Source organism: Aythya marila, assembly GCF_965140915.1.
Source record: "Aythya marila genome assembly, chromosome: 1".
Lineage (NCBI taxonomy): Eukaryota > Metazoa > Chordata > Aves > Anseriformes > Anatidae > Aythya > Aythya marila.
In genome coordinates, this window is record NC_139042.1 from 15,052,071 (window position 1) to 15,067,309 (window position 15,239).

Consider the following 15,239-nt stretch of genomic DNA (forward strand, 5'->3'; position numbering starts at 1 on the left):
TATTAGTATATTTCTTACCACTTCCAAATATAGGGTTATATAATCTGTAGTATGTTTTTAAATACTTATCTAATCTGTTTAAAATGATTTAAAAGCTTTCTTCCTGGATACAAATACCAAGTCTAAAAGATGTAATCATATACAGCCTCACCTGACATTACCCCTTTCTTAATGTAACCAAGGGGTTCATAATACCAATCTATTTTACTAAGTATTCTTTTTGTTCTAGTAACTGCATCGTTTGGTTGCAATAACATGAAACAATACTGAAACATGAGGCCCATATTTATGGGCCTGATGATAACCAGTCAGGCAGTATGTGTCCTTGTAAGCCAGGCATGTTACTCCTCGAGAGTCTGTACATGGATGCTCTGCGTGGAGGCTGTGGGTCTTGGAAACAATAAGGTTTCTCCTTTGGTTTATTTGCTTGTAAACCACTGCAGTCCCTTAGCTTGGATTCTGCAAAAGGGGCATACTGTTACCATTATGTGGAGTTTAAAAAAGGCTGTATAACTCTTTCAGAATCTAGGTTTTAGTTGTTTATCCTCTGAATTATTTCTGTTTTGTCTACATGCTACTATGCATTAATTTTTTATTCTTGAAGATGTCTGGTCATTTATCTGAGTTGTTCATTTATTCCCCCTAGGAATGGGAGACTTTTACAGGTGTGATCATTGGAGATACAGTAAGAAAATCAGTAAGCTACTTTTTTCTGTGTTTTTTTGAAAAAAATTAAATCCAGAGAAGTTAAGATTATGTGCTTTCTACATTGTTTTATTAATTGTATTAATACTTGAAAGGAACAGACAACCTTTGAGGTAGTAATATTATAAACCTTTCTGAATATGGCAACTTGTTTTCTATCCATATCTTTTTTGTCTTTGCTGCCTTTTTTTCTTTTTATTACTGTTAGCATGATTACTATTCATTTTATTAAATTGTGTATTTAAAAAGGTTTTAAACCCTCTTCTATAACTAAAATAAGTGTTTCTTTATCCCTCTTTTCTACAGGGTTATACATGAGTTGTAGTCTTTGCATAGGTTGATGCAATTGTCCACACTTTACTACATTTGATTAGCTTTTTTCCAGAGCCTCAGTTTCACATCTGGAGATGTACTTACCTACACCTAGCTTACATAAGCTAGAAGCATCTGTTTCTTGCCTGATTAATTATTCTACAGTTATTAAGCGTCTTTCAATTCTACAGAAGCTGTATATTTTCAAAATAAACTTCGAGTAGAAAATGGTAGAGAAAAGAAAAAGCTAAGCACTTCCTAGTCTTAGCCGTTATAGACATTCTTTGAACCAGATATTCTCGCAGCTTTGAAAGGGGTGTGAAGAAACTAGAGTTTGTTCTTCGCCTCTGCTGCTGCTAATCTCTTTTCTTTTGCTTGGGGTCAGGCTAGCTTATTTCTATCAGTCTTGGCTTCAGTTTTCATTGCTCTCAATTACTTTTAACCTTTAATCTTGTTTACATATCTATATCAGGACTATGCAGCTAGTTATTAGTAGGAATTGTTCCATAACTTTCCTTATCATTTTTTTTTTTTTTGCATCTTTTTTGGTTCTCATGTATACTTTTGGAGATCTGTGGGATCAGGTGACAGAGTGCAGTAGTGACTCATATGGTGGCATTGTCCTTTAGTGAATAAAGAGCCTCCTGATGAGAGAGATTCCGCTGCAGCTTAGCCTATATTGTGGTTCATCCTTAACATTTCCTTCATCCCCAACAACTAAGAAATAGAGACATAAAGCTGTGGCCAAACTTTACTAGTGCAGAGTTGTCCAAAATGATACTTTGCATGGTGAATTACCCCAGAATTGCCCTTTGTGTGAAGAGCCATCCTTTTCATGACTGTGAATAAATGTAATTAAGTTATTTTTTGAAGTCAGTTGATTGGAGTGCATATGCAAATAGTCAGTCATTTGGGTCACTTGTCTTTATACAAAAGAAAACTACTTAGGGTTGAGCAGGACTTACAGATACACTAAATAATGATATTTTCATGCTCAAGCAGTTAAGCAAAACTTGATGTGATCAGTGTATCTCTAAATTGGTAGCTTTTATTTCCTTATGCCATTTATGATTTTAGCAACAGCCCACAGAAAGACTCCTGTTAGGAGCAAAATTTTTTATTAAAAGTGTGTTTTTTGCAGTCTTGCTACTGAATATGGTGTTTCACAAGAAAAAAAATGTGTAACTTACTTGTCCAATGTAACTTGTCTCAATAAGGATTCACAAAGAAGTGCTCGTGACCAGATTCCTTCTTGGATAGAACAGGAGCGAGCCTGGGCAGTAGCAACTTTGAAGGTATACATCACATAGGAGTTTGAATTTACCTTCAATGTCTTTGCTTTTAGCAAATGTAATTTGGACTTGAGTACTCATGTATGCATTTGTCAAATGGAAGCATTTTGTTATATTAAATTGTTACATCTTACAGAAATTGTGATATATTACATACCTCTTTGAACAAAATTCTAAATTGATTTGCTATTTCATTTGTTCTGAAATCTTTTGTGTGCATCTCTACCCAATTTCACAATGAAATACATGTGAGTGAACATATCATCTTAGATTAGAAAATATTTTAAGCCTACCCAAAATATTATAATTTGTAAAAATAGAAAATTATGCAAAGGAAAAATTGCAAAGAATACTTACGTTACAGGTTTCTCTTCTATAATGTCTTTTCAGAAACCACTTTATATTGTATTAAAATCCATATGTCTTTAATTGGGAAACTAGTTTTGTAGTTACCAAATTTTCATGCAAACATTTAGACGTATTTCACAGTTTGTAATTGCTCAGATCGAGTAATTTCGTATTAAAACAACACAACACTTTCTTGGCTTTGATTCATCCTGCAATGGTCATTGTTGAAATTCCTTCATCTAAGGACAATTAAATGAAAATATTAGTCCCTGAAATTCTGTTCTAGTATGCAAGGACTTTTGGTGCTAAATCTACAGATGATTATTTTTCAGTTCTGTTCACCAGACTCAAAAACAATTACAATAACAGTGTGGCAAGCATGATTGGTGCTCACTGTTTTTTTTATAAATCCTAACTAGGTCAATCAATAACATGCACTAATAGAAAAATAACCTTGTCATGATGAAAGGAAGGAATAAAATTAGGTAGGGCCCAAAGTTTGAAATTGAGCCTAGAAGTTTAAAAACTGAAATACGGAGCAAATACAGACTTAGCATTTGCAGAAACTAGGTAAACAAATGGTTAATTTTAAGTTCTAACCTTTTGTTTTTCAACTCCAAGATTAAAATTGAATGGAGTTATGTGATATGCACAGTTATTTACAGGTTTAGGATCACAGTCATACTTGTGAATGACTTAAAATATATGATGTCTAAATGACTATTCTTTATTGTTAAATATTCATTATTTTTTCTGTAGATATCTCTCCCAGGTCTCTATCAGACACTTTGCCTTGAAGATGAAGGTCTATGGCATACTTTTTCTCAGAGCTCTGTTTGCGAGCAAGAATTTCCATCTACTATTGTAAAAAGAATTTCTTTATTTCAGCAGGTAATATTCCATATTAAATTATTTAAAAATAATTGTGATTTCAGCATTGATAGTAAGTTTTACATCTCAGAAATTTAGGCTTCAGACCTGGATGAATTATAAACAGTGATAATATCTATGCTGTTTTATAGCTCAAATAGTTTATTTAATCTAAGGATTTATTTCTATAATATATATCTAGTTCTCTCATATCTAAGTCTAATTTTTTTTTGTGTTAGTGTATTGGCTGCAGCAGAGCATACCCTGCAGGGTATCAAGATCTTTGTTAATACTCACAGAATTGATTTTATGAATAGGTATTGAAATTATTTCATGGTTGCTTTGTTACTGCAAAATTTCTCAGCTTGTTGAGCATCACTAATTTAGATCGTCATTAAATGCAAACTTAGACACCTGACTGAAACCCATAAAATGCTGTAGCAGCCACTGCTTATTAGAAAAGTAGTCTTGAAATATTACTCTTCCTTGATTAAAAAACTCACCTAGAATGTTGGAGAGACAGGTTCCTTACTCCCCTGTAGGATCCTTCTTCCCAGGAAGGCAAAAATGTTATCCCTCTTGCATTTATGAAAGAAAGGGCGTTGCTAATTATTTTCAAAATAAAGTAATTTTCTTACAGTCATTTTTCTATTGAAGAAACTCCATGTAGAATGATTGCCCTTTTCAATCTGAAGAAGGGATGGGGGTATAAGACAATGCATTTTCATGTCGGCTAGCTATGGAAAGCTCTCTATTTGGTCATTTTTGTGGAGGAAAACAGGGAATTTTTAAAATACTGTACACAGAATGTAGGAAGAATCATTTTGCAAAGATTCTTGTGTGCGCCATGTTTGATTTGATGAAGTGCAAAACAGTTAGTCTTTTGTGTGCAGTGTACTGTCATTGAAGTTCTACATACAGAAAAATAAATCTGGAATGATCGACATAGTATATATCTAGTTCCTTGCATAGGATGCATTAAGAAAGTTTGTCATGATGAAGTCCACTGAAACTACCTAGTACAGATTTATGTGCAACTTATAAGTTATTTTCTTTCAAACTGTATTTTGAACACTCAGCATAGTTTCAAGCTTAAAAAGTAGTGCTTTCCCAAAAATTTAACAAAATGTATGTTTTCCTTCAAAACCAACAAGAGGTATTCCAAATTTTGAAACTAGAATATGATGGCTGGGTCAGAATTGTGGTTTTGTGTACAGGTCTGTGGATGAGTAAAGGGGTGGGAGAAGGGTTGGTGATTTTAACAAATCATTTCCACTGAAGTGTTGCCTGTACTGAACATTTGATGGAAGTTGCTGAAAAAGAGGTAGCTAGTGGGGAAACTGCTAATTTAATTTTATCCAAATTGTTTAGGTGTTCGTGTTTTGTAGCCTTCTGAAGAACATAAGAAAAACATTGAACCCATTTGTTCTTTTTGAACCCAATGTTCTTTTGAAGAACTTTGAACCTCCCTTTGGCAGGGGGTTGGACCCGAGGTCCCTTGATGTCCCTTCCAACCCCTACAATTCTGTGATTCTGTGCCTAAGTAGGAGGTTTGCAAGTCTGAGTATCTCAGTAAGTTAAAAGAAATATAAAGCTCTAAAGTTGCTCTTAAACAAAAGAAATTATTTCAAAATTAATTATTTTACTCTATTACAGCACTAAAATCAGAAACATTGATGTTCCATTTAAGGATTTACAGTGTAAATCCCTATATATGTATAAAATTATAGTTTAGAAGAGCTGTATAAAGTCAAGTTTGGTTTTTGTTGTTCCTGCTACCCACATGGTGTATACCTTTATTCTGAAACATGATATAAAAAGTTCCAGCTTACAAATAGGCATTTTATGTAGAACTATCCTCCAGTTCTATTCAGAAGACAAACTGCTTACAAAGGATGATTGTATTACGTTATATTGGAAAGGAATGATTGGATAGCTATACATGTATATATATAGAGAAAATAACTTAGTTCTAGAGTGAAGTTAAAGTTTTCTTTGAAGAGTCTTGGTTTTTTAGTTGTTACAGTGTATTTTTATAAACAAATTTCTCCTGAATATATTTTATTTTAAGGTACTTGTGGTCCAGGCTGTTAGACCAGACAGACTACAGAGTGCTATGGCTCTTTTTGCATGTAAAAACCTAGGTAAGTTCATTTTTCACCAGGGTGCCTCCACACAGCAATTAAATATTGTGGTTATTTTGGTCATACATTTTATTTTATAGTTCTTACAGAAGTTTTATAATTTAAAAATAGGTTGTAAATGGAATTTCTGTTTCTGTTTTTGTAAAGTGTTGTTGCAAAGTACTTGTAAAATTGTTTGGTTTTTGCTGCATTGTGATTTTAAGAATCTGTGAGATGAATTTATTTTTGAACACTATGCTAAAGCATAGTGTTCTAAATGTTGTATCCAACTTTCTAAAACCCAAACTTTTTAATGGAAGAATACTTAGGCAATTTATTTTCATAAGTGGTGCATCTCAAAAGTGCTACAACATATTTGGCTAAGCAGTTACTCATTTACAAGGCACCTCTTTTGAATTATCACCATTTCCATAAATGTGTTACTACAATAACGTAAGTTGCAGGTGTGCAGATTCCAGTCCATTGCACAATCATGGCTTTTTATGCTATTCCTCCGTTAATGCAAGGCCAAGTTTTAGTCTCCAGTTAACATAAAATTATGTAAGATATCAAAACTTATCAATGAAGCTTTTCAGGAATCTGGGTGCATCTACTTGCACTGCTAAAATAGTAGCACTGCCATTAACTTCTGGTTTGATTTGGCTGTATTATATTCTGTGCATCTGTTTATAGAAGCTAAGCAGTTTTAGGAATAAGAACTTAAGGATGATTGAACAAATGAAGAAGAGTGGTTGGTCTAGCATGTTACCATCTTTGGCAATGACAAAAGGTAAATGCCAAGGAAAGAGTATAAGAACATCACACACCTGTAGTGAAACCTTTTGCAGTGACCATTGTTTTCTGAAAATGCATCCATATTTCTAAACTCTTAAAGAACAACTTTAGCAACATCAGGATGTTTTGGAGCATTTTTTTTCCCTTGCAAGTAATGTAATTCCTCAATTTAAAGCGTGTATATGTGCTTGTATTTTGAAAGTTTCAGATTGTCCTCACTCGGATCCTGATAATTGAATTATTTGAGTATGTACACATGTATATTACTGTTTAACCATACTAAAGTAATAGATTATTAATGGAATTTTAGAACCAAAATTTTGGCCTGTGGATTCATGGCATGCCAGGATCTATAATAATACCTACTTATGTGTCATACTGCAGTTTAATTTTTTGATAGTCAATTAATATTCTCATTTGTATACCAAAAGGGTCTTTTTTATGAATTGTAAATCAAGTAAAAAACAAAGCAGAAACAGTACCAGTCTTAAAGCTTCGAAGAAATCTGACTTAATTCCAGCAATTTGCTAGCTGATTTTATTTGAATAGTAGAAAAAGTCTTTTGAAGAGCACTCCATCCTGTGTGGTCACTTTATTTTCATAATATTTCTGATTACAGGAATAAAAGAATTATCTCCTTCACCTCTGAATCTGAAACGTCTGTATAAAGAGACTCTAGAAATTGAGCCCATATTGATTATTATTTCTCCTGGTGCTGATCCTTCTCAAGAGCTGCAAGAACTTGCCAGTGTTGAAAGAGATACTGAATGCTACCACCAGGTCAGTCTTAGATGAGAATAAATGGGAGTAATGATTAAAAAACACAATGTGTAATGTAAAATTTTACAGTAGTAATATCTGTTTTACATTCCCCCCCCCAATTTATTATGTAAAATCATAGTTTGGTGTCTGTGTGTTTTGTTATTTCTGCCTGATGAATCCATTGGTCAAATAGGGTGGAGATAAGAAATGCCATCAGAGATACTCAGAGAAACAGAATCCACATCAGAGGCATTTGTCTGGCTTGGAGAAGGGAAACATGAGAAGGTAGATGGAAGAGAACAAAAGACTATCTTTAGTGTGGAATAATCGAACCATGAAACAAAATCCACTGAAAACAAGACTTCATAATTTCCTTATAGAACCTATGTATTTTTTCTTCAACAGAAAACATACATGTAAATCAGACATCAAGTATTTGTGAATATCTTGGTATTTTGTGAAATTCTGGAAAATATTTTGAGGAACTTTAGAAGTAAATGTTAACCAATTAAATTGATGGGAGTTCCTGAACAGAACTCATACATTTCATGTCTGTTGAAAAACATGTTTAAGGTTGACCATCCAGGAAACAATTTCTAAGAGGACTTACACGATAATCTTCCCACAGACTGAGTTGAGGCCAACTGGCCTGTACTTAACGAGATCTTCCTCCACCTTATCCTTCATGAAGACAGACATAACATTTGCTTTTTTATCAGGAAACACCCAAATCAACATGACCTTTAGAAGATGATACCAAGTAGTCTTGCAACGACATTAGCTGACCCCCCAGCACTTTTTGATGCATCTCATCTTTTCCTGAGGACCTATGTATTTCTAAGAGTGTAGAGTGACTCCTAAATCTCTCTGTCTCTACTGTGGGCAGTGCTTCACTCCTGCTAGTAAGCTTGGGAAACCTGAGGGGCCTGGGAACAGGCCCTACCTGTGAAAACTCAAGCTAAAAAGCCATTGAGTATCTCAACCTTTTCCATGTGCCTTGTCACTAAGTGTCCTGCCGGCTGAGCGATGGACTCACAATGCTCCTTAGCTTTCCTTAGCTGAAAGGAACTGTACAAAACTCAACAAGAAGGACGAGCAAAGTCCTGGCCTTGACAGCAAGAACCCCTTGCAATGATATTGGCAGTGACCTGAATGGTTGGAGAGCCACTCTACTAAAAAGATCTGGAGGGGTTTTGTAGGCTGGAGGCCGGACATGAGCCAGCACTGTGCCTTGGCAGCAGAAAATCTTTGTGGTGACCTAATTACAGTCTTTCAATACTTGCAAAGGAGGTCACTGAGAAAATGCATTCAGACTTTCTGCAGTAAGGCATGATGGGAAGGCAAGAAGCATTGAGCATAAATTGTAACGACTGGTTCTGACTTCATGTAAGGAGAAATTTTTTCAGTCAGGAAAAAATGACAGTCAGATTGTCTGGTGCAGCCCTTGGAAGTTTCCTTAAGCCTTAAGGCCGGTCCTGGTCTTATCACTCATTGCTGATCCTGCTTCGAGCAGGAGGTTGGACCTTCCAAGATCCATTCCAACTTGAATGTATACCTGTCAATAAAACATTCTTTCCTTCTTTCATTTGAAATACTCGTTGGAGGGGAGTTACTTAGCTGATCACTGGTTAGTATAGAAATAGGAAGTTTAATGTTGCTTTTAGATACTTGCAATTGTTCTTTTCCTGGAAAGTACATTGATGTTCTTTTCCTGGAAAGTGCATTGACGAAAAATACATTTTTACCATCAAATAGTAAAGATTTACATCTTACTGCCATTGTGTCTAGGTTTGTGAGTGTTTAAGAATGCATGTTTCTTACTTTGCCACACAAGTCTTTGTGTTTATGTCTAAATGTCCTTTACATATTCGACATGTAAAATGTAACGTGGTACAGTATTTGATTAAGGAGGGGTACTCAAAGGGGTACTCATCTGAAAGTTTTCCTATTAATGAGAATATTTTGGTGGTGGTATTTTTTTCCTGTACTTTCTCATACATTTTGAATAGAATGTAGAAGATCTGATTTTTATTTTTTTTTATTTTTATTTATTTTTTTCTCTCTGGAATAATTTCTCTTATGGTATAAAGAACAGACACCTAAATTTGTGTGGTACACAAATCTGGTGACTTTATTCTTTCAGTTATCTTCTTTTATCTATTTAAAGTGATTTCAAGATACTCAGTTTTGTGTAGGCAGAGTACACACCTGTATCAACATGTAAAGCTAAGGCCACAAACTTCTTTGATTCAGTGGAGTTACTTGATAAAAAGATGTAATGGATTTATTGTTAAGATATTTGGTAAAGTTATATTAATCATAACGGTTCTATTTTGTTATAGCAGTAATGCCAATTCAAGATTTTTCATACCACTTAAAGCCACTTTCTTTTCAACATGTTTTATTCAGGGTTTTTTGTTATGTACAGCTTCCAGTTAGATTCTAGGGGAGAACTAAGGTGAACAGGTGAACATACTATTAGTCCAACATTAATTGTTGCAGTAATTGTGCTGCAAAACAAATCTTTTCATTATTTCCAGTTTTCACTGATTTCTCTGAAAATTCAGTTTTGAGTCTTTGTCTTTCCATTTGATTTCCAAATGTATTCTAGCAGCAATATGGTGCTATAAAAAATATGAAGAAAAGACTTCTTGCTAAGTTATTCATATCTCCCAGCTGGAAAGAGAAAAACCTTGTTTTTTCAGTCATGTCAATATGAAATTGATAGTTTCTCTTCAAAGGAAGTACTCCTAACTTAAAGTCAAAAGGAAATTTGTTCCCATTTATCTTTAATTTTTATCATATCAGCAGTTCTTCAGTAATATAGTTGAGTCACTGATATTTAAATTACTTCTGAGTTCCCAGGGAACGCCATCACTGTCACTGAGTGATGTATGTATTTTTCCGTAAAACGGTTAGGTAATGTTGTTTCTTAAGAAGCTATGGATAGATATGCTACAAAGAAAAAACTACACTTTCATCAATCTTTTCCCTACTTTAGTACCCTATTACATTAGAGAAAATTTTGGTTATGGTTAAATCGTTTTTTTTTTTTTTTTTTTACATATACAGTATATATACATACACATACTTGGAAAAACTGTTTTGTATTTAGCTGTTAAATGAGTCATGATAAATTCCCGATACAATTTTTTTTTTTTTTTCTGTTTCAGATTGCAATGGGCCAAGGTCAAGCTGACCTAGCTATTCACACTTTAAAAGAATGTGCACGCAATGGAGAATGGCTGTGTTTAAAGAACCTGCATCTTGTTATACCTTGGCTTCCTGTATTGGAAAAGGTAATTGTGGCTAGACAAGAATGTTTTGGAAACTAGACAAAATCAGGAGGCAATTTTGAAACAATCATGCATTTCCATGGTGATGCCTAGAATTCCAGCAATTGAAAAATAAACCTTTGCAGGTTTCTCAGTCATGAATAAGGTGAAATGCTTCATATCTAAGCAACTGCTTTTTTTGTGTGATTGCTTTAATCTTCTTACAACATAGAGTATTTCTGCCACAGTGAGTGTAAAAATGCTTCTGTTAGGATTTCTGATACTTTACAGGATACAGCCTGTGTTTGCTGAACGATGAATCCATGTATACTTGATATTTTTTTCTTAAGTAAAATTTATAAATTTATACATATATTTACACTTCAGTTCTAGAGCTATCTTATTAGTTCTTTTCTTGTTATTTTTAAATATAGCTTGTTTCTCAGTCACTAAGAGGTGTTTGCAAATTTGAAATTAAACTATTTTTTATAGAAACACTTACTGACTCTAAAGTGCATTGACTTGCTAGCTTTACCTATATGTCTAAAATCTAAAGAGATAGAACAAAAAAGAGGTTTCTTATCAACAATTACTACAATCTTACTTGTCCTATTTCTAACAGTTGTTCATAAAGTGTACTCCATGAACATCAGCTACAAGTGTATTCCAATGTGTGTATTCCAAGTGTGTCCAATGTATTCCAAGTATTCCAAGTGTGTCCAATGAGAACCATGTAGTGTGCAAGTACCTTTAACATTCTTATAATCCATTATGAAAAAATGAACAGGCAAAGCAAGATAATGTTGATGTGTGTTAATCTAATTTGAATATGGTAATGAATTGCAAGGAAGTGTTTGTAAGCCTCTTACTAATTATAAGAGTAAAATTTTAAATCTTATAACTACATATGGTTATAAATCAAAAATTATTCCTTCCACAAGAACATAATTCTGAAGGTGTTAAATTTTCTGCTGAACTTAATATAGACTGAGATTCATTGAGGTTTGACTCAGCACACCCGCTTGTCTGTTCTGCATGCCGTTAACAAAGTGAGGCTATCTTATTCATATGTTTGAACATTTTAAGAGAGATCTGCCTATTTGTAATTCATTTCCATCCAAGTACTTTAATTTAGTTCTCACAGCCTTTCCCTTGGAGCAGATGAAATATATCTTCTAACACAATGGTCAATGTGAGCTTTATCAATATGAAGGTTAAAGTCTCACTGCTAACAGCTGACCGCCCTCAGCTGTCTTCTAGCTAAACACGGTGTACCAGAGGATATATGCAGCTGACAATTTCACTTAAACCAGCATATAAATCTTTCCCCCCCTTTCCCCCCCCTTTTTCTTAAATGCTTTCTTTCCTGCTTCCAAGGCTGTGGATCATTTTCACATCTTAGTTTGTCTCCCATAACATCCTCATAGTCAAGATGATGAAAATACAGTTGTACCACAGCAAGGTAGATTGAAAAGTAGCTGAACTATGGGGCTCAAAGGGCTTTCTGTCAGCAGCACAAAGTTCAGCTGGAGGCCAGTCACCAATGGTGCCCTCCTGAGATGGATAGTGTAGCCAACATTGTTTAACATCTTCATTAATGACATGAATCATGGGACAGAGAGCATCCTCAGCAAGCACAGGTAATACAAAACTGGGAGGAGGGATTGAGAAGGACCTTGGTAGGCTGGAGAAGTAGGCTGACAGGAACATCATGAATTTAGCAAAGAGAAGTGAGTCAAGATCTTCTACTGGGGCATAATAATCCTAAACCACCTGCACAGCTGGAGGGGGGGAGTCCTGGCAGGTAGGAAGCTGACTATGAGCCAACAGTTGCAATTACAGCAAAGAAGGCCAACAGCCTCTAGCTGCGTAGCACAAAAGAAACAATGGACATACTGGAGTGAGTCTTGCAAAGGGCCCTGAAGGCAATGAAGGGACTAGAGTGTACCTAGAGGTATTTAAGAGATGTGGATGCAGCACTAGAGGACATGATTTAGTGATGGGACTAAGGTTGATGGTTGAACTTGATGATCTTGAAGGTCTTCTCCAACCTAGATGATTCTATGATTGTGTTATAAATGTGTCATCTGAGGAGAGGTTACAAGGTATGGGGCTGTTTAGGCAGGAGAAGAGAGGTTCAGGGGAATCTTATCAGTTTGTGTATCAGAGAGACATTGAAGGAGACAGACAGACTTCTCACTGGTGTGCCATGACAGGACAAGAGGCAATGGGCACAAACTGAAATACAGAAATAGTACAGGAATTTCTGTTTAAACATGAGATATTTTATTTATTTATTTATTTATTTATTTATTACTGTGAGGATAGTGAAACACTGAAACGGGTCACCCAGAGATGTGGAGGTGTCTTTGGAGATATTGGAAACCTGACTGGACACAGTTCTGGGCAACCTGTTGTAGGTGACCCTGCTTTGAGCAGCGTTTGGGCTAGACAATCTCCAGAGGTTCCTTTTGACATTCAGTATACCAGATAGAGGCGTTGTTTTGCCGAAAGAGAAGAATGATTCATGGGTTAAGAGAATATTTTTTGCTAAAACTACTGAATACATAACAGTTATGTCCTGCAGATTACCAAAATGAAGGGATTTTAAGCAAATCTGCTAGTGTTTATTGAGGTATGAATCTCCTAAGGCACACGCACAGAACTGTTGCCTTTGTTCTCAAGGCACTTGTCAAGCAACTTTGCTGGCTTTATACATAAAGCATCTGTGATTCGCAGTTTTCTGTGAATCATAATACATGAAGTATGCATATAACATAAACACTTCAACAACAACCAAAATTAATATAGGTGCACAGTTACTGAAATTCATTGAGATCTGTGGTTGATACGCAACCCACAGTCCAAGCCTTCTTTTGAGACCTAGCCTTTTGGTGTTATTTACAGAAGAGAAGTAAAGAACTGATATATATATTTTATGCTCTGAATTTAGAATCTGGGAAGGAGTTGGAAATATTTTGACACAGCTAGGATGAACTTTGAACTTGAGCATAGCAAGCACATAAAATATGTGGAGACACACCTTGAACTGTAGTCTTTTAAGTAACCTTTACTTATAGAAAACAAATGAGTAATTTTTAGACAAGCATAACTTTTTTAATTCAAAATATCATTTTGTAAATGCTTTTCTGTGTTTGAAAAGAAAAACAAAGTACAAAACCTACCTCAATATATAACGTATCTTTGACAGGAACTGAATACATTACAGCCTCAACCAAATTTTCGCCTTTGGCTTACTACTGAAGTTCATCCAGAATTTACTCCAGTTTTGCTTCAATCAAGTCTGAAAATAACTTATGAAGTAAGATTTGTTTGGAAAGCTTGTATTGGATGTTTAAAAAGAATAAATTTTAATGCATAGTAAGCTATATATTCAGATAGACTGAAGTTTGGATAATGTGGTCTATTTACAAACCAAAAAGAAAAAAAAAAATCCTTATAAACAAGAAAATGTGATTTAAATCTCTAAAAACACTACCTAATATTAAGTCAGAAGACCAACATTTTATCATATTTATCTACCATATGCTAGCTAGCAGAGAGCTGTGATGGCATAAGGCCAGTTGGCTCTGGTCACAAAAATAGTAATTGGTAGTTGAGTTTGTAAAACAGAAGAAAGATTCCTGTGCATGGGAAAAAAAAGAATTAATTTTTAAATTTACATATTTTGGTACATTACTATTCCTTCTACTAAGTTGTTTTACTGTAGTTCAGTCCTCCTAACAATTGATTCTGGTTATAATTTAGTTGAGTATGCTTACATTATTTTTAGTATAAGATTCTGTTAGGTGATTTATTATAGGCAGTTGTTTATCTTGAATTTTGTTTAATTAAGTACTACTTGTCATATCATTAAGTTATAATTTATAACTTGGAATTTAAGAAAATAAAACATAAAAGCATAATTTTTTTATTAGAACAAAGTGTTTTTATCTCCTTTGCAGGCACCTCCAGGCCTTAAAAAGAACCTCTTGCGAACCTATGAATCTTGGACACCAGAGCAAATTAATAGAAAGGGAAATTTGTCTCGAGCCCATTCTCTCTTTTGTTTAGCATGGTTTCATGCTGTGTGCCAAGAAAGAAGAAATTACATTCCTCAGGTAATACTTTTTTTGATGGCTTTTTAAAAATTTACCCCATTTGCTGCTTTTTATATCGAGAAGTGTTTTTCATCTTGTGTATGTTGGATCATGCTCAGAGATGAGAAAAACTTGGATACTTCTGGTGCCTGCTTTTATTATTGTCTTTGAATTAATTTCAGAATAACATCTTAGTAGCCTAAATTCCTGTTCCTCTGAAAATTGCCATCTGCATGGAACTATTGTGTGATTTGTATACTAATCACAGAATTTTCTAGGTTGGAAGAGACCTCAAGGTCATCGAGTCCAACCTCCAACCTAACGCTAACAGCCCTCCACTAAACCATATCCCTAAGCTCTACATCTAAACGTCTTTTGAAGACTTCCAAGGATGGTGACTCCACCACTTCCCTGGGCAGCCTGTTCCAATGCCTCACAACCCTTTCAGTGAAGAAGTTCTTCCTAACATCTAGCCTAAAACTCCCCTGGCTCAACTTAAACCCATTCCCCCTCGTCCTGTCACCAGGCACGTGGGAGAACAGGCCAACCCCCACCTCGCTACAGCCTCCCTTGAGGTACCTAAAAAGAGCGATAAGGTCGCCCCTGAGCCTCCTCTTCTCCAGGCTGAACAAGCCCAGCTCCCTCAGCCGCTCCTCG

At 35.0% G+C, this 15,239-nt stretch overlaps 1 protein-coding gene across 2 annotated transcripts in view; it reads left to right on the top strand.

Moving 5' to 3' along the window:
• Positions 1-15,239, top strand: part of DYNC2H1 (dynein cytoplasmic 2 heavy chain 1) — a 171,613-nt gene that overhangs the window by 81,233 nt on the left and 75,141 nt on the right. For both annotated transcript variants that reach the window (XM_082774619.1, XM_082774620.1), the window contains 8 exons: positions 647-697; positions 2,235-2,312; positions 3,417-3,548; positions 5,599-5,671; positions 7,065-7,225; positions 10,381-10,506; positions 13,694-13,804; positions 14,448-14,603. In XM_082774619.1, coding sequence (XP_082630745.1) covers positions 647-697; positions 2,235-2,312; positions 3,417-3,548; positions 5,599-5,671; positions 7,065-7,225; positions 10,381-10,506; positions 13,694-13,804; positions 14,448-14,603 — 888 coding nt within the window. The remainder of the gene's footprint in view (positions 1-646; positions 698-2,234; positions 2,313-3,416; positions 3,549-5,598; positions 5,672-7,064; positions 7,226-10,380; positions 10,507-13,693; positions 13,805-14,447; positions 14,604-15,239) is intronic.